Source organism: Oreochromis aureus, linkage group 17 (genome assembly GCF_013358895.1).
Source record: "Oreochromis aureus strain Israel breed Guangdong linkage group 17, ZZ_aureus, whole genome shotgun sequence".
Classification (NCBI taxonomy): domain Eukaryota; kingdom Metazoa; phylum Chordata; class Actinopteri; order Cichliformes; family Cichlidae; genus Oreochromis; species Oreochromis aureus.
In genome coordinates, this window is record NC_052958.1 from 34033468 (window position 1) to 34051594 (window position 18127).

At 41.0% G+C, this 18127-nt stretch overlaps 2 protein-coding genes across 4 annotated transcripts in view; one reads left to right on the plus strand and one right to left on the minus strand.

Annotated features, from left to right (window-relative positions):
• kank4 (KN motif and ankyrin repeat domains 4) overlaps positions 1-6073 on the minus strand; it is an 83904-nt gene extending 77831 nt beyond the window's left edge. Inside the window, exon 1 of one of the 2 annotated variants that reach the window (XM_039600666.1) lies at positions 6054-6073. The gene's annotated coding sequence lies outside the window, so the exon portion shown is untranslated. Of the gene's footprint in view, positions 1-3757; positions 4055-6053 lie in introns of those variants that run through there. The other variant, XM_031760231.2, reaches the window with a different exon arrangement.
• Positions 6074-8059: 1986 nt separating this feature from the next.
• usp1 (ubiquitin specific peptidase 1) lies at positions 8060-17852 on the plus strand. Of its 2 annotated transcripts, none has more exons than XM_031760255.2 (9): positions 8060-8407; positions 8888-9128; positions 9457-9601; positions 11930-12031; positions 12415-12596; positions 13056-13780; positions 14076-14234; positions 14471-14672; positions 14898-17852. In XM_031760255.2, the coding sequence occupies exons 2-9, from the start codon at positions 8956-8958 to the stop codon at positions 15700-15702; spliced, it is 2493 nt and encodes an 830-aa protein (XP_031616115.1). In that variant the 5' UTR covers positions 8060-8407; positions 8888-8955; the 3' UTR covers positions 15703-17852. The 2 variants fall into 2 exon arrangements, with proteins under 2 accessions (XP_031616115.1, XP_031616116.1); XM_031760256.2 differs by having other exon boundaries at positions 9460-9601.
• The last annotated feature ends 275 nt before the right edge of the window (positions 17853-18127 follow it).

The following is an 18127-nucleotide window of genomic DNA, read 5'->3' on the forward strand; positions in this document are numbered from 1 at the left end:
TTAGTAGTGCTGTCTCTGGGCGTTCACTCAGCTGGTGTGTGTGTGTGTGTGTGTGCATTCTAACTCTTAGTGCTTGTGTACTGTATCAGTGTGTATTCTCAGCAAGGGGTTTTTGGCTTCTTTGACTGCTTAGGAGTCCCTCTCCCTCCCACAGCAGTGCTAAGAAGCCCTAAAGCTCCTTACCCACAACTCTGCCACTTGTTTGATGAAAGCACATCTTTTTTTAACACTTTGAATACTGTGGAGATAAAAAAAAATCAACTTTGTGTCCCCCTGCATTGGCTCAACCTCAAACATGCATAAAAGGACGTGTTTTTGACAGCTCACACAAGCTCACCGATTCTTTTTGTTTTTGTTCCTGGCTCTGTTTTGTCTTTGCATTGCATTGTTTGCTACAGTATGAAATTAGACACCCTTATCCTTTTAAGCAATCAACTTGGTGCACACATTTGTGCACAAACACGCACACACTGTGTGGGCCAACAAACACATTTATGGGTTCGGTGAAGTCTTTGGAAAAGTCACTGGATGTGAAATTCTGGAGAACTTAAACCACATGGGAGCACCGGGCACTCAGCCAGGGCACAGACTGGCATCTACTGGCACCCGCTAACTTCATGCACACTCCCACCAGGCGCTGCTCTACACACACCAGATCCGCACACACATCACTACGATGACGCTGTGAGGGATTCGTGTCGTGTGCCGTGTGAAGTATTTTGAGCTGCTTCTTTGTTTGGAAGCTATCTTCAGAATAATAAACAGAAATAATTATCATCACGACCATCACGTACACAGACCCAGACAACACGACAGGCTTGCTGAGGAAAGAAAAGTGTAGCATGATGTGTAGCACGGTTCCATGTTTTTGCTCTGCATAAGAGCAGCCATGCTAAATGCTCACTGAAGTGGCTACACATTCTGGGTGGGCCCAGTGTGTGTGTGTGTGTGTGTGTGTGTGTGTGTGTGTGTGTGTGTGTCTGCTTTAGTGCTTCAATAGACTTTCCATCAGATTAGGCTGCTGAGGCCTTCCTTTACAGTTCTACCTACGGCTTGGTCTCTAATGCGTCTGGTTTCCACTGTAAGACCAAACTTGGACAGTTTACCCTTCAAGCTGTTTTTAGTTCACCCCGCAAAATGTAAATGTACGACCCCAATTCCAAAAAGTCTGAGATGCTGTGCAACGTGATAAAAACAGAGTGTACAGATTTTGAGATCTCCTGGAACCATATTTTCCACAGTAGAACACAGAAAACATATCAAATGTTTAAACGGATACATATGAAAAATATTATCTTGTTTGGTATTTGATGGCAGTGACACATCTCAAAAAAGTTGAAAAGGTGGCGAGAAAAGGCCGGGAAAGTAAGTAGTTCTAGGAACATTTTGCAGCTAATTGAGTTAAACTGGCAACAGGTCAGTAATATGATTGGATAGAAAATGAGCCACCGTGTATCAGAAGCTAAGATGGACAGAGACTCAACAATCTTCACATTACGAAACAATTTCAGAATCATGTTTATCAATGTAAAGATGATTCTTCATATCTACGGTACATAATATGAATATTTGCATAAAGGCCAAGGCTGAAAATCGATACTGGATGCCTGTGATCTTCGGGCCTTCGGGTGACACTGCATTAAACACGGGCATGATTCTGTGGTCAAGTAAACACAGTTTATGGTGCCATTCACAAATGCAGGCTAAACCTCTGTCATGCAAAGAAGTAGAAGCCACAAGGGGTCAGAATGGCCACAGCCTCCTCTGGGCCAAAGGTCATTTAACATGGACTGTGAAAAAGTGAAAAACTGTTCTGTGGTCAGATGAATCAAAATGTGAAATTCTTTTTGGAAAATATGGACACCGAGTCCTCCATGGGATGATCCAGTTTGTAATCAACACTCAGTTCAAAGGTCTTCGTCTCTGATGGTATGGGGGTTCGTCAGTGCCTATGAAACTGGTACTTTGCACATCTAAAAAGGCACCATCAGTGCTGAAAGTTAGATGAAAATTTGAGGTTGAAGATCAACACATGCTCCCATCCTGATGGCGTCAGTTTCAGGGAAGGTTTTCTATATTTATATTAAACAGCAGCACAGACATTTACAAACTGCTGTTAAAAAATAGATGCTACAGAGGTAAAAATAGCTCAGAGTTTATGAGTTTTGCAGATTATTGCATTCTGTTTATATTTACATTTTACACAGCTTCACAACAGCCTCACAGGGAAACTCTGGCGATCATCAAAGTCAGCAGGATTCTTCCTCAGGGTACCATAAATGTCTCTCCGAGTTTTCATGGCAATCCAACAAATAGCTGTTGAAGAATTTTAGCAGACACTCCCAATCAAAGAACCGTGCTGCTATGATCCCGCTGCAAGTTATAGATATCAACAAAAACATGTTCTGTGTGCTGTTAGTGTTTGTTTTGTTTATGTTAAATATGCATGCTTTTATTTTACGTCTTAGATATTCAACATTTGGATTTTTTAAATGTTATTTAACAGTCTCTCGGCTAGCTTGAAAACTCTACAAACCCCTCTGTGTGGAGAAAGTTCTGTTAGACTTAAGATGACAAAACCGCTTCCAGCTGTACTAGAAAGCCTTAAAAATGAATGACGACTGAGCTTAAAAAGGCAGTTCTGCTTGCTTTCATTTCCTGAAAAGTTGGCATTTCACAGATACACGGTTCCATCAGACAGTGTCAATTTGCAAATCGCACATCAAGGCATCGTTACACCGAATGACTCTTACAGCCACCAGCCTCTGAGCTGGTATGACTCACCTCTCTGAACCTCCAAGGAAATCACACTGACACACACACAAACATAAACACAGAACACACATGCGCACGCACACACACACGCAAGGACTAAATGCAGGTCAGCTGTATCTCTGAGGACAATGTGTGTTATGTGTGAACAACAGCGTGCCCTTTCACCTGAGCGACGGAGTAGAAATCCAAAAGTGAGTAAATGCAGCATACAGCACACACATACACACACAAAGTGGTACCCTGCGAACATGCCCTGTGAAATAGGAACTTTTTGCCTTTTTAATGTTGTGTAGCTGTGGTTAGCCATCCAACCATGGCCAATGGTCTGTGGCAGGCAAGCAGAGCAGTGACCAAGACTGTGAATACAAGCAGACCATAAGAGAGCAGAGAGAGGGAGGGAGAGGGCAGGGAAGGGAAAAGCAAAGAGAGGCACACTGAATGCAGAGGCAACCAAGCAGAAGTTGCATATATGATCACTCCAAACAACAACCATCCTTCGCTTTTACTCCTTCTGACCGACCACTGACTAGTTACAGCACTTCACTACAGCATGCTTATATTGTAACCCCACACATATGTGCACATGTCAGGCTCCAGCTGAAAGAGGTTAGCTGGAGCAGCAGTGAGTTTTACTGATGCTTGCCCTTGCTAACAAAACACTTCAGAGGAAGGATCAGCAGGTATACCGAGAAAGGGGGAGTAATGATAAACAAAGAGATATCATTTGTTAGCACGTTTGCTCATAATGCATAGATATATGTGCATGCCCGGACTGCTTCATCTGATTACAACACAGATACTAAGAGATCCAAAAGCTCAGAGAGAAGCCCAGAATAAATATAATCAGTTGATCAAACACAAGATGCTAAAAATAAAACGTGTTCTCAAGTTGCCAAGCACCGAACCTGGAAGACCAGGATGCACCAGGAGATGAATGCACGTGAAAAACAGTCAAACAGAGAAAAATCAATCTTTCCCTTACCTCAGCAGCTGCTTGTGAAATCCTTTGTGACGGAAAAAATGTAGTAGCAGGGAACAACAAATATCAGTTTGAGAAGAACTGCTAGAGAGCCCCACTTTTATGTCTTTGCAGGGTGGTGTATATTTTATATCTCTATCAGCCAAATGCAAAGTCTCGGGTCCGTTAGGAAGGTGCTCCGTCTGCCTCTGTGGGTTTGTGTAAATATATATATATATCCTTAGATGGTGATGAATAATGGTGAGTGAAAGCAGAGTACTACGCTAGGAGGCAGACAGACTGGCTGAAACAGGAGAGCAGTGAGAGTAGAGAGCAGACTGAGTAGGATGGAAGTTATTGCCTCCCAACATCAGAGCGGCTGGGCTGGATACACCCACCTCCTCGGCATACATCAAACGGGATTCGCTTAGATGCTCACAAGTATGCTCGGAGAGAGAGAGGAATCCTATGTGCAGCCTGAGATCTGATCTGATCTGATATATGCAAATATCCATCCATGCAGGGTTATGCACACATGCATACTTATAAAGGGTCGCTTTAACTTACTTTCACTGACACGCTTACACACCAAACTACTTTCTGTGTGAGAAAGGAATGGAATAAAGTGTTGATGTTACAGTTATAGTCATAGTGCAGCAGATAAACATATCCATCCATTCTCTTCTCCCTATCCTTATAAACCCCTCTCAGACAGGATGCAAAACATGTGAAAAGTGAGAAGCGTAAACTGTTCACTTATGCTTGTGTTTTTGCTTTTTTGGATCACGCTCCAGTTTTCCTTTGTCCCAGCTGCTCTAAGCTGAAAGAAAAGTCTCTGTTTTTCATTGCATTTCTGAGTACATATGTGCACACAAGTGTAGCAGACTTGGACATGCTTCTCATTCTTGGAGTTCACCACTGCCTGTCGTTCAGCATGCTTTCATTTTCCTACCAGCGCTCAGTTCTTGAGAGAGAACCAGGCTGGAGGCTGGAGGAGGGGGGCTGTTTTGTCTCTTGGGCTTTAAGCCCGCCACACCACCCACCTCTACCGCTCCAGCCACTAGAGTTTTGGGCCTCGTGGGACAAGGCCAACCTTGATGAAGGCCACTTGCATAATTCAAGCACCTCATTACTCAAGTTCTTGTAAAATTGGTCCATAAACAGTATCTGAATGTGTTACATTCAGGTACAAGAGAAGCTTTTTTTCTTCATCACTGTTCCTCGAGTCATTTTTTTTTTTGTATGCCTTCTAAAAATGGAAAGTCTCTCCGGTGAGAGAGAGTATTGCCACCAACGTTTCATAGCACAGATCTCTCCAGTTATCGTATTCAGCGTCCAAAATACCGGAAAATAAAGCCCTGCTTACATTTGACCCTTCAGCATACAGCAGCTTGATACGTGGGTGACCTGGCTATGCCCTCTTTATAAAATTCTGTTATAAGGAGGTGATGAGAGAAGCGAAACACAGTAATCCTCCTGAATGTGAGTCTCCTGGTTAGGATTTAAATGGTGAGTGAGAGAGAAAGCATATCCAACACATCCCCTCCCCGGCCCGCCTTCTGTAATCTAAAGAGATCACTAGCTGCTTGTTTGATCTGTAATGAAGTCACACAACAAGAGTGATTTAGGATAAACTGAACCCACTTTAAGTGAAGTGTGGGACTCTGGTAGGCTCTAGTAAGTTAATTAAGAGGTTTGCTGTTAAAGCTACCTCAGAGCTGGAGACTGAAGAGTATTCTGAGCCATCAGACTGAAGGATGGCGATGGCATCATCATCTACAGTCCCACAGGAAGTCTTAGCATCCCTAAAGTACTCCCATCCACTACTGCATCAGCATCCTCACTGCAACATCCTACCACCATCAGCCTGAAAGCCACTGAGGTTTTCTGGAAGCTGAGGCACAGCAGCTCAGTGTCCATCGGTACGTTGCTGCTGACCAAGCAACCACTCTGCAGCAGCAGCAGCAGCTGTAGCAACAGCAGCAGCGGATCGTCCAGCCTTCATACCGTCGTACTGACAAATGCCTGCACTGACTACGTGCATGGATGAAACGAAACACCTGCCGTCTCCCCATGTCTGTGCCGCTTTCAGGTGATGCGATCCTCTCTATATCGTAAAAAAAAAAAGAGCAAACAAACAAACAAAAAAAAAAACACGCCAGCCAAAGCACTCTGTAATACTGTTAAAGCAAAACAGTGCAACTGATACAAATAAGCTGTAAAGAAGATTAAACTAGACGCACTCGCGGCCCGGCTATTCGAGCAGATTTAGGTTTATCAATTAACGCTGGAAGCAGGGGAAACGTAAACAGTGTCTTACCGTCACAGTCGCGGAGGGATAGCCTCGGAGACTGTCAAACGATGAGATGCTCCGGTGAAGGAGGGAATGATACTACTGGACAGATCGATCTCCGTTCGGCTGGATAATGTCGTCCCCTGTTGGTGCAAAGCGGGCAGTGCCTGTACAATAAGCGTTTTGGTTTCTCTCCCTTTTTATGTATTATGTATACATGTAAATGGCTTCCTTAAATACAATTATGAACAGCTGATGTGGGACAAGCTTCGTTATTAAACAAAAGTCCACAAATATACTTTGGTTCCACAAAAAATATATAGTTTCATTTTAACAGCTGCAAACTATAAACTTCCGTTTACTTTTTTCAAAATAAAAGAACTGGCTAATGAAAGTCGGTGGTTGCCATGTTCTTGCTCAGGATTTTAGTAGGACACTTGCTTGGTTTGTTATCTACGACTTTAAATGGTACGTGCAAAAATCTCATCCCCACTCAAACTAAACTAACTTACTTAATCCCAGAAAATCAACCCCGGTTATCTGGTGGCAGTGACTTCCTAACTTGGAGGACTGCAGATTTCCCCTGTTGTGCCAAAAAGTGATCAACTGTCAAAAAAGGTCAGATCTAGTTCAATTCTACATTTTTTTTTATGCGTAATAGCTTTTCTTATATTGGTTAATAGACTGTAGTCACTGTATAAGATTGAAAAAAAAATACCTGAGATCTGATCTGCAAGTATCTTTGACTCCATTATTGTAATTACATTATAATCAATCCAGTCCTTTTTGACCACTTAGAATATCTTTATAGGACTGGGATGTTAAACTTGCTGCAATTTCTGCTTGTCCAGTTCTCTCTTGGAAAAGGGCATTTTTTAATGTCAGACACTTTTTACCTTTTTTATTGCAGCATCTACCTTGTGACAGGATTTTGGTTCTGGCTCACAATGACTTGATATCATTAATGAGAGCACAGCACAACAGCTGACAGGCCCAAAGTTTATTTTTATGATCGTTAATATGCAAATTGTCAAGACCATTCATCAGTGGCCATGAGTACCATTCAAAGAGAATTGGAGAATAGCCACAAACAGCGCTGTAAAATGGTGAAGTAAGGCCCTGTCCTTGCTTCAAAGATGGTCATTCCCTTTTCATGTAAATGACCTTCTTGCCTCCATGTTCAGAATGGTCTGGGATAACCAGGAATCCTTCAGCTTCCCTGCCCTGTATTAGCCTAAGAATACATCATTCACCATCTTAAAGTGTTGTTATTGCAGTCACTGTGATCATTGATCAATGGCCCATTGTTAGTCATTTGTGGGTGTTTTCAGTCATCATGCAAATGAACTGCTTATAATGCTGGGGAAACCTGCAGTCAGCTGAAAAAGTCACTTTGATGAGAGATGAAACGTTTTTCCCACTGAAACGTACCTCTAGATGAACAGATTCAACTTTGTGGGATTTTCTTACCTGGATGACTGAGCATAATTCATAACTTACTATTATATAACTATACTATTATAGTCTCGTGGGGGGGGTTTTCAGGTAATGATTTATTTTTTTTATTTTTTTTGCTGTTGGACCCAGTTTTGTTCATACTCATTGGTTTTTACTTAATAATATTATGCTTTCTATACAAACATCTGATTCTATGTTAACCATTTTTCTGTAAATCGCAATTTGGTGTTGGATCAGATATATAAAATGTGAAGAGGATTCAAGAAATATAGAGCACAGTCTCCCAAATTATACCTCTTATACAACAGACCAGCTTCAGCTTGTCTCAACTTGAAATTTGAAAGCCTCTGTGGCCCTTGGCTTCCATGGAAGCCTTGATGAGTTGTATATTTTTTTTTTTTTTTTTTTTTTTTACATTCATTTAATGAAAGCAAATTTTTTTTTTATGTCCTGTATTTAAAATCTTAGTCCTTCAAAAGGGAAAAAAAGTGAGACATGAGAAATGACTGTTCAAGTTTAGCTCGACTTTTAATTAGAAGGAGCTGGAGAAAGGACTACAAGAATGGCGCTGGGAGCTGGCCGGTTGGGCCTAGCCGAAATAGTTGTCTTAACATTAGCCTGAAATCTGGCATGTAAATCTTTTCAGGTATAGAATATTCCAGAGTTCTGCGCGCATTTCCAAATGTTCGGCAACACCTGAAATATTTTCAAGCTTAGTAGTGACCGTTTTTTTTAAACATTTTGACCGGATGATTTGACGCGATATCCGAGCGTTGCCGGCGATGTAGCGGCCAACGAATCTTCAAGCAGGAAAAAGCGCCAACTTCTGTTGCACCGTCTGAATTGTTAAACAGTCCTTAAAGCATTTCGAGACGGGATATTTAATGGAAAATATCAAGCTTAAACTGGAATGAAGCATTCGGGTGAGTTTTGTTTCTCGACTCTGCTGGGATTTCAAAGAAGTCCTTTTTGGCCGTGAACAGTTTGAAACGGCGTGCTTTCTGTTCTCCTCCCACTTCTTCACCGCACCTTCTCGAGCCAGTTTGTCGCTGTGATGTGCGCAACGTGCTCAAAAAACGCCGAGTTATTTGTCGCTACCCTGTCATTTAAAACGAAAACAGCTGCTAACGTAAGCCGTTCTATAGCGGTTGTTTGTGGGAGGGACTGGAACAAAGTACCACCTTTAAGTTAGCGTTAGCCAGCTAACATGTTATATAATGCGTGGTTCGGTCAATAACCGGTTCGACTGTATTATTGAGAAGTGTGTGCTTGATTAGACTGAACCTGTCCGTGTGTAGCTACACAATAGTGGACCATGAACTTAAGTGCGCAGCTACGTTCGTTCTCGTTGAACTCTGATGGCGCCCGCTGAAATTACATTGTGTGTTTCCATTTTTCACCAGTGAGGTTCGCTGTTGCGTCTCAGTAGGAATTTAAAAGAAAAATCGCCCTCAAGGTACTGAGAGGAAAGATGCCAGGTCTGCAGGGTGAAAGTGTGGTAGCAGCGGCTCCGGGGAGCCCAGTGAAGAAGAGCAAACTCTCTCTGAAGTTCTTCCAGAAGAAGGAAACCAAGCGGGCTCTGGATTTCTCTGAACCTCAGACAGAAGAACCCAAAACATGTGAGCCAGAGGAGCCTGAGGCAAGGTAGGTCTCTGCTACCAGTGTGCGTCAAACACAAATAGTTTTCCAGACTGATGTGTTTTGGGCAGCCCGAAGCACTCGTTTTCCCACACTTACATTTAGATAATTACGGGAATTCCACTGTTGTTGTGAGGGCAGGATAATGCACGTGTAGATGAGTGACACCTTAGATTTTAATAGGCTTCATCTCAATCAAGCTGGGGTTAGACTTCAACATTAATCTCAGTGTAATCATTTTAAAAACAGTGTGTGCCCGCGATGGTGGCTGTCATTTGTGAAATTCAATTTATTAGCTGCTGACTTTCTGTTTGCTTTCTTCTTAACCGATCAGCAGCTGCGATCAGGTGGTCCCTGGGCCTTCTCAGTGTCCTTCCTCACCCAGCCTCCTCCTGTCCTGCGAGAAGAGAGAGAACTTGGTGCCGTTCGTGGGACTCAATAATCTGGGCAATACCTGCTATTTGAACAGCATCTTACAGGTGAGCCATTACTACAGATGGAGTTAATTTCCAGCGTTAATAGATGTTTTGTCACTTGTTTCACTGTTTTAGTACAAATGGTAGGATGGGCTTAAATATACTGAAGGAAAAGTTGAAAACTGCACAGAAACTTAACAGTGTGTGTGGTTTGTTCTTGTGCAATTTGAGTTGCATTGAATCCTCAAACCTGTTCACCTGTGTTATCCCACTCAGAAGTGGATGTTCTTGTGATGTTGGGAATGTTCAATTTTCTGATGGGGAAATTGTGGTTCAGCGGTTGTAGTGTGATGGCAGTCTGTGGGGAGCTTTGGACTGTTCTACCTGCAGAGAGCCTCTGTAGTCAAATGGAGGCAGTGCTTTAAAAAAAAAAAAAAAAAAAAAAAAAAAGTGGTTCCACCGGTCTGTAGGCTACTACTGAGTGTTGTAAACGATGTACAGTATCCACTGCAACCTCTGACTGTACTTCTTATACATTTTTTTTTTTTTTTTTTTTTGAACTCCTTTCCTTGTTCTGGCCCACTTGTCAACCAGTCAGCACATTTCTGTTGGTTAAAAACCCATCTCTGTAGGTAAATATCTCTGGAAACTAGGGCTGCCACGATTAGTCGACTAGTCACGATTACGTCGACTATCAAAATCGTCGACGACTAATTTAATAGTCGACGCGTCATTTGAAGCTTTGTAAGATCCCAAAAGACGCAGGAGTAAGTAGTAGGATTTAAGAGTGTAATAACGGACTGAAACAGAAGATGGCAGCACTGCATGTACAAGGATGCCTGCTGCCGTTAAACCCCGAAGAAGAAGAAGAAGCTGTGTCCCAGAATTCATAGCGCGGCCTTGCTCAGTTTCCAACAATGGCGGCAGCTAGTTAGTTTTAATATTACTCTTATTATTCTTTCTGGGTCACAAAATAAACGTTTAACATATTTTCAGGCGAGAATGTAGCTGTGTAAACCTCAAATATCTGCTCAGTTTATCAAGACACCACATGTTCTCAAAAGTGCTCCGACGTTTTCGGAGACGTCTGTTACCCACCAGCTCGATAGCTAGCTGGGGTTCAAGGCTCACTAGAGCCGTTGAGAACACCGGACTCCCAGCAAATCGTTTTCAAACCCACCGCTGTCTTTCGCTACTCAGGTTAAACGTGATATATAAGTCACTTAGATAACTTAAAAATGATATTGTTTGGCTTTTTTTAGTATTTTATTTGTTCCTGAGTAAATTGGTTTGGCTGAGATTAAAGTTATAGTTTTTACACAGCTGAATAAACGTCAAACAAACAACTGATTATCAGAAGTGTGAGATGCTCGAGAATATACTCCAGTGTCCTGTTATATTTTAGATAGCAAGGAGCAGACTGCTGAGTTTATTAAACTTCACCTAAACAATCTGCAGATTTCATTAAAATTTAATAAAATATCATCTTGTCTTTATGTTTAGTTAGCACATACTTTAAACACTTAAAGCTTTAAGCTAATGATAGTTATATAAGAGCAGATGCATGCTGGTGCAGTAAGCTGGACGTTTTACGTCCAATGGATGCATGATCTGATTAGTCGACTAATCGCAAAAATAATCGGTGACTAGTCGACTATCAAAATAATCGTTTGTGGCAGCTCTACTGGAAACAGACCAAATCTCAGGAGCATAAATTAAGCACAAGGTTTTCACTTAAATGTTAGTTGCTAATGGAATCAAGTGATGGCACATCACTTTTCTGAAGTATGGAGTTAGTTTAATGAGCAGGTTTTGATGTACTCACTGCTTTAATAGAAGATATGTAATTACAGTAGCACTTATTTGCTTAAATTTTAATCACAGTTAGGAATATTATAGTATTTTTCTCTCCATCCTTTTTTTTAATGTTTCTAAACAAGACTTGCATGAAAATTTGATAGAATTTTTTTTTTTTAAGCTTACTTTGGATGACTAAAGAGCTTATTGTAATAATTAGAATAATTCCGAACTGCATCCAACATGTGATCAGAAAGCAAGTAGCTGTGTGACTAACGACTAAAACAGAACGGTTTAGCTTCATATTTGGACAGTCATTTTTTAACAGATTTTTGCCACAATGTTGAGCCGGTAAAGGAAGTTAGATCTCACTGTGACCATTAATGGGTTAATGGGAATTACTGTTGGATTCAAGTACTGAAGCACAAATGACTGTGAAGGTCATGGACTTATTTGTATCATCATAATATCACCAGCATTTAACAACCTGATTACTTGAAGATGCTTTGAGTTTTCCACTCGTGTGGATTACTTGTTAACACATCCAGTTTAAAATCACAATAATGACATATTGATGTCTCATTGCGTCTACAGGTTCTTTATTACTGCCCAGGCTTCAGAGAAGGCATAAAGAAGCTTCACGATCTCTCCATCCAGAAGGAGAAACCCAAGGAAGAAACTGAGAAAAGCGAAGAGGTAAGAGTAAAATAAATCACAGCCAGAGTGTGGCTCCAGAGTTTAGCACTTATTAACTCATCTGATGGGAGATGTTGCATGCTTCATTTTAAAGTTGTTGAACAATATAGTGTACTCTAGTCTTCAGAACTTGAAGTTAATTACATGGGACTCGCCATAAGTTTGTAGAACTGAAGAAGCCTTTTGGAGAGAGGTGATAACATTCATGAACCAAAAACAAGTCCAGTAGCCTTCATCTCAAAGAGTTATTACACAGTGCACTTTATTCTTATTGTAAAATGTACAGTTTTGAAAAAAGAAGCAGTATTAAAGGAGGCCGTCTGTCTTCTGCGGTACGAAAGCATATTTCTGTAACCTTTTTACTCTGTCTCATTTTCCTACAGCCACACTGTCAGCAGTCAGACGGTGTGTCGGAGGCTCTGCCAGCTCACATCGAGCTTCTTGGGAGCTTCAACACTTTGATAACTGCAGTGGAGCAGCTGCAGTCTAGCTTCCTGCTTAATCCTGACAGCTTCACCGACGGCGAGCTAGCCACACCGCCGCGCAAAATTCTGCACACGCTCAGGTAAAGATTCGGCAGTTTCAATAAATATTTGTAACCCAGTTGCTTATTTAATCATACGCTTGTGTTGCTAGGTAACCAGTTTGTACCCACTCTGTCTTTTTTCTAACACGATGACTTAATGGCTCTCGAATATTAAATGTTACTAAACACCCAAATATTGTCACATTGTATACGTGCATATAACTTTGATTAAACACATAGTCGCAGTTAGATGCACATGTAAGATCATGAACATGGAGCTTTGATAATTATTGTGCTGTTTAAAAGGTAACTTGTCATCATTAATGCTCATCCATAGCTCAAGCTGATGAGTTGGTTACAAATCACTTTTAAAGTAAGCATGCTGACATGTTTAAACTCCAGATTGGCACTTTTGTTTTACTTTTGTGTTTTTGAACACTTTCATTAAAATTGCATTTTTCTGTCAATTTGACACAAGTTTGTGGTTTTGTGTCGCAGGCAGCTGAACCCCATGTACGAAGGTTATCTCCAGCATGATGCTCAGGAAGTTCTGCAGTGCATTCTGGGATATATCCAGGAAGCCTGTGATACTATCAGGAAAGAGCTGAAAGTAGAAAGCGAGGAGGAGGATGTGTCGGAAGTTAAACTCGAGAATGGTCTCGATTTGGGGTCCGGTGGCTCTGGTGCAGAACCCAAAGCTTCCACGGAAGAGGATGGTCAAGTCGCCGGGAAAAGAAAGAGCGACACAGAAGTGGGGAACGCCAAGAAAAAATCCAAATCCCTCAAGTCTAAGAAATCAGACTCTGCTGAGGAAAACCTGAGTAGAAATAGACCCCTCACTCGCTCCAAAAGGAAGTCCTCCAGTGAAATCAACATGGACAGCAGCCAGAATAAAGGTGGAGAGGAGGATGCGGGTGAGGAAGAGACGAAGAAACCAAATGTGGAAGGAGGAAGCGACGATGAGGGGAAAGGTGAGAAGACGTGTAAAGAGGCAGATGGGAAGAGGAAGAAGAGAGCTAAGCTGAACTGGCTGAGGCCGTCTGGAAAGCAGCCAAGTATTTTCTCCAAGTTCCGCAGCGTGGGAAAGATCAGCTGCACAACTGTGAAGAACCAAAAGAAAACGGAGCAGGAAAATGGAGTGACGCACGACCAAAGCGAGAAAAACCTTCAAGAGCCGTCCAGCCAAAATGCATCCGAACACAGCAAGGCTCCTAAACATCAAGGTACGTGTGACCTGTGATCATCGTAAGAGGCAGCGATTATGAAGAAAACATTTAGTCAAGAAAGAAATGACTCACTTTAACTTGATTAAAAAAAAAGTCTTGGATGATGCCTGATAGAATTGTTGACCATATAAAAAAAATTGCTTAATTTTAACACAATTAATGAATTTAAATGAATAAGCATCCCAAAAAAAGTTGGTACAGACTGAATGTTTGGTCATTCACTTTAACTTTTAATTTGTACTTTGACGTGCATTAGGAGCCTACACTAACTGTGGATTTTCTGTTCGTTCAGCGGGCCTTAGCCTCATGGAGCGTTTGTTCCAAGGTCGGCTGGTTCTGAGGACTCGATGTCTGGAGTGTGAGAGCTTCACAGAGAGGAGAGAGGACTTCCAGGACATCAGTGTCCCTGTGCTCGATGACCAGCCCAGCAGCCCTGATGACCTCTCTGAAGGTGAGAATTTTCACAACTATTAGTTGTAAAATAGTAGTTATGGAGTTTTTTTTGTGGGTTTTATTTTCCCCCTTTATCTTAAAACAACAGAAACTAAAACTGAAAGACAGTCTTGTTAGTGAAAGCCAGAAAAAGTTGCTTAGATTTTTTCATCTTCTTTTCTCCATCCTACAAAGCAACTCATAAACATTAAAACAAGCAAAGCAAACATGTGCTGTCATCTTGGTTTTTTTCAGTCTCACCAGACCCTAAACCAGAGCTGAAGACTCTGAAATGGGCCATATCTCAGTTTGCTTCGGTGGAGCGCATTTTTGGGGAGGATAAATACTTCTGTGAGACCTGCCATCACTACACAGAGGCTGAGAGGAGTCTGCTGTTTGACAAGACTCCTGAAGTCATCACTATTCACCTGAAGCGCTTCTCCGCCAACGGTTTAGAGTGAGTCCACTGAAGTTTCAGTTATCAAACTGCCACGCTACACGAACTCTACTGGAATGAATTTGAGCTCGTGATTGAAAAAGTGATTGCTGTACCACATACTTAGACTAAAAAGATTCTCATCATGGAGAAACGGAATCAGTCCTTTTCTGTAGATGAGTTTATACTGCTTTGATCTCTAGTTTCTAAACTTACTCTTACATCTGTATTGTTTTCTCTTTCCAGACTAGACCCATATGCTGGTCTTTCTAAAGTGAACACTCCCTTACAGACTCCTTTGACCTTATCCCTGGAGGAGTGGTGTACCCAGTCCTCATCCACTAAAGGTCAAAACTATCAGCTGTTTGCTGTCGTCATGCATAGTGGTGTGACCATCAGCAGTGGCCACTACACTGCCTACATCCGAATGTCTGACTTAACAGATGTGAAGATCTGGCTGCAGGACACAAAAACTGAAGAGAAGAAGGAGGAGGACGACGAGGTGAAGGAAGACAAAGAAGGTGCTCTGGTGAAGGAGAAGGTGCTGGACTACGATGATGGAGAGGTGTCTTTCAGCCTAAATACGAGAGGACAGCGGCGCAAGAGTTTAGCAAGCAGCAAATCGGGGAGCAAAAAGCTGTCAGAGGGCGGTGTCGGACTCTTGGGAGGCCAGAGGAGTTTGTCCAGTTATGACCTCGGGAACAGCAGCAGCAGTAAACACACAGAGAAAGCAGCTAGCAGTGGTTCGACGGAGGGTTGTAATAGGAGAAAAACCATCAACATTTTGAGCCAAAACACTGAAGCCGGACTTAAAAAAGAGCCAGAGGCAGTAGAGGAGGCATCACAGGCTTCCTGTGGCAGCACAGAGACCAAAGAGCAGCAGGCTTTAAATAGCCTCTTAGAATATGAAGGGAAATGGCTGCTGTTTGATGACTCGGAGGTGCGTTTGTTTGAGGAGGAGGACTTCCTGCGAGCCTGTTCTCCTGAGACGTGCTGCTCATCAACACCTTACCTGCTGTTCTACAGAAGGATGCCTGAACCTGGACACTGAAATAGACAGACCTTACAGGAAACTGAGCTCCCAGACAAAAGACAGATGTAGTTTTTGCAATGCTTCAAACAGTGCCAGAAATACTGTGGCTGGCACATTTAGACTGAAACTGAAGTGACTTAAGCCAAGGAAAACTAAACCTGCACCAGCCTCACGGTGGGATCAAGGCGTTTCCGTCTTCTCATCCACTCATGTGCAGGTACTCTAAACAGAAACGCCCAGTTGGGGTCAAAGTTTTTTTGTTTTTTGAATGACAATTGGATTTTCTATATGTCAGGGATGATTAGTTGTGTACTTTTGTTTTTTGGTCTTTCTCCAATGTTGACTTTGCATTGTTTTGTTGTTTTTTTTTTTTTTACAAAATGGCAAAGCACTTTGAACTAAAATTTAATCAAGTCAAAATGGTGAAAACTGACTCTTTTCCCCCCCCTGGGTGCAGCAGTCTGTATTCTGTTTGAATTTGAAAATGTTCTCATGATATTTTATTCAGTTTATCAGAAAAGCTTTTGAACTAAAGCTTTTCCCATCAACTGATCCCTTGTTTTGTGAGGGTTTTTATATAGAAACTTGTACAGACAATTTAGTTGTATATCTGAAGCCTCAAACTGATGCCATTTATACAGTGAAACTGACAGATTCTCAGAAACTCATTTAGTTATAACAGATATTTACAACAAACATTCAGCTGTCTAATAATAATTAAAAAGTTTCTACATGCTTCGTTGACACTAGTGGTTTATGCAGTCAACAGGTTATTGCTCAGATGTCAGATTTGTCAGAGTGAAGGACACTTGGAATTTTATTTTATCAATGAACTATCAGGTTTTTATAATATACATTTTACAATGTTATGGAAAACTGCATGTTTGATATTTTACTATTGAGCCCAACCGATTTAATGTGAGCACGATTGGTATCTGTATAGTCTGACCACCAGAGGGTGCGCTGCAGATTCTCTGTGGCAGCTTGTGGTTGGGATGCCACAAATGTAAAGAAAGGCTCATTGAACAGAATCGGGTGAAGCTCAAACAAGTAAATAACTACATATAACAAATGTTAGAGAATTCTGTTTTGTGTATCTGAAATAAATAAATATCAGAATATGAGACTTTTAAAAGACCAAATATCGGTCTGAAAAAATCTTCTAACAGTCTCTAATTTAGTGTACAACTGTCAAGTGAGATGTTTGCACTAGTCAGGATTTTAAGATCTGAATCTCTAATTTAAAACTCCTTAAGCTGCAGTTCAGTTTTATGCTGCAAGGAGGGTCAAAAAGCACAGTATAAATATCTTTATATACAGTTCATGGTTATTATGGGGAGGAAAAACTGCCCGCTGAGACCATGATTTAGCTTATGACCTACCTCCACTCTTCTTTTAAAAGAGTTTTTAAAGTTCATTAGAGATAAAAGAACAAAGTTAAGACTAAAACCGGACTGATGGAAGTTCTCAAGCAGTGAATATTCAGTTTTGTACTTGCATATTGCTGGTTTTGAAATCTATATGCATGTCTACATCTATATGTAGATATTTAGAGATGTATATACATATCTATATTTTGATCTATTAAAACAAATCACCATCCCTCTGATTACACCTATGTAACATCAAGTTTTGTCTCATGACAGATTTAAGATACTATAGTTGAAGAAAAAAATAGATTTTCCTCTTTTGCATTAATATGCTCCATATCTGATCTAACAGCCTAGACACAAAACATTTTAACTTGATGCAGACACACACAGGGAAACATCCCTGTGTGTGTCCAAGGTAACTTTCCTGTTTATGATGGACTGAATGTTTTGTGACAGTTAATTGATTAGTCATGGATAGCAGATGATAGATTTGGGTTTGCATCAATTGAGCTTTAAAAACTCAGTAAAGGTAACTTTGTTAATCTCAGGTCTAGTGATGGTTTCAGAGATTTATTTGGGTCTGATGAGCTGTCTTTCTAAGTATTACAAACCCTTTTTACCTGTCTTTCAAAGATGAGTTTATTATTTAAAGTGAAATGCTTGCACACTTGGTTAAAAGCACCCTTAATGTGTTTTTGTGTCCTTTTTAACTGTACCATTCCAGTTGTCATTATGCGGAAGTGGCATAGCGGGGTTTCAGAGTGAAAGCAATAAAGTTTTTACCTTCACACCAACTTTATGCTTTTTGTTGTCTTGGTTTCTGCCTGACTTACCTCAAAGTCCATAATAAACACAGAAACATCACATCACACCACCTGAACATTAAAATATTTATTTAGTAAAATATTTAAAATAAAACAAAACTACATAAAATTATACAATGAGGTTTAAAGTACCTAAGTTTAAAACATTGGCGCCTCAACTAAAAACAAAGCATGATAAATACTGGTACAATTTTTTGCATGTTTTCAGGTTTCCCTCCCATTTTGCATTACATAAACTTTCAAGTT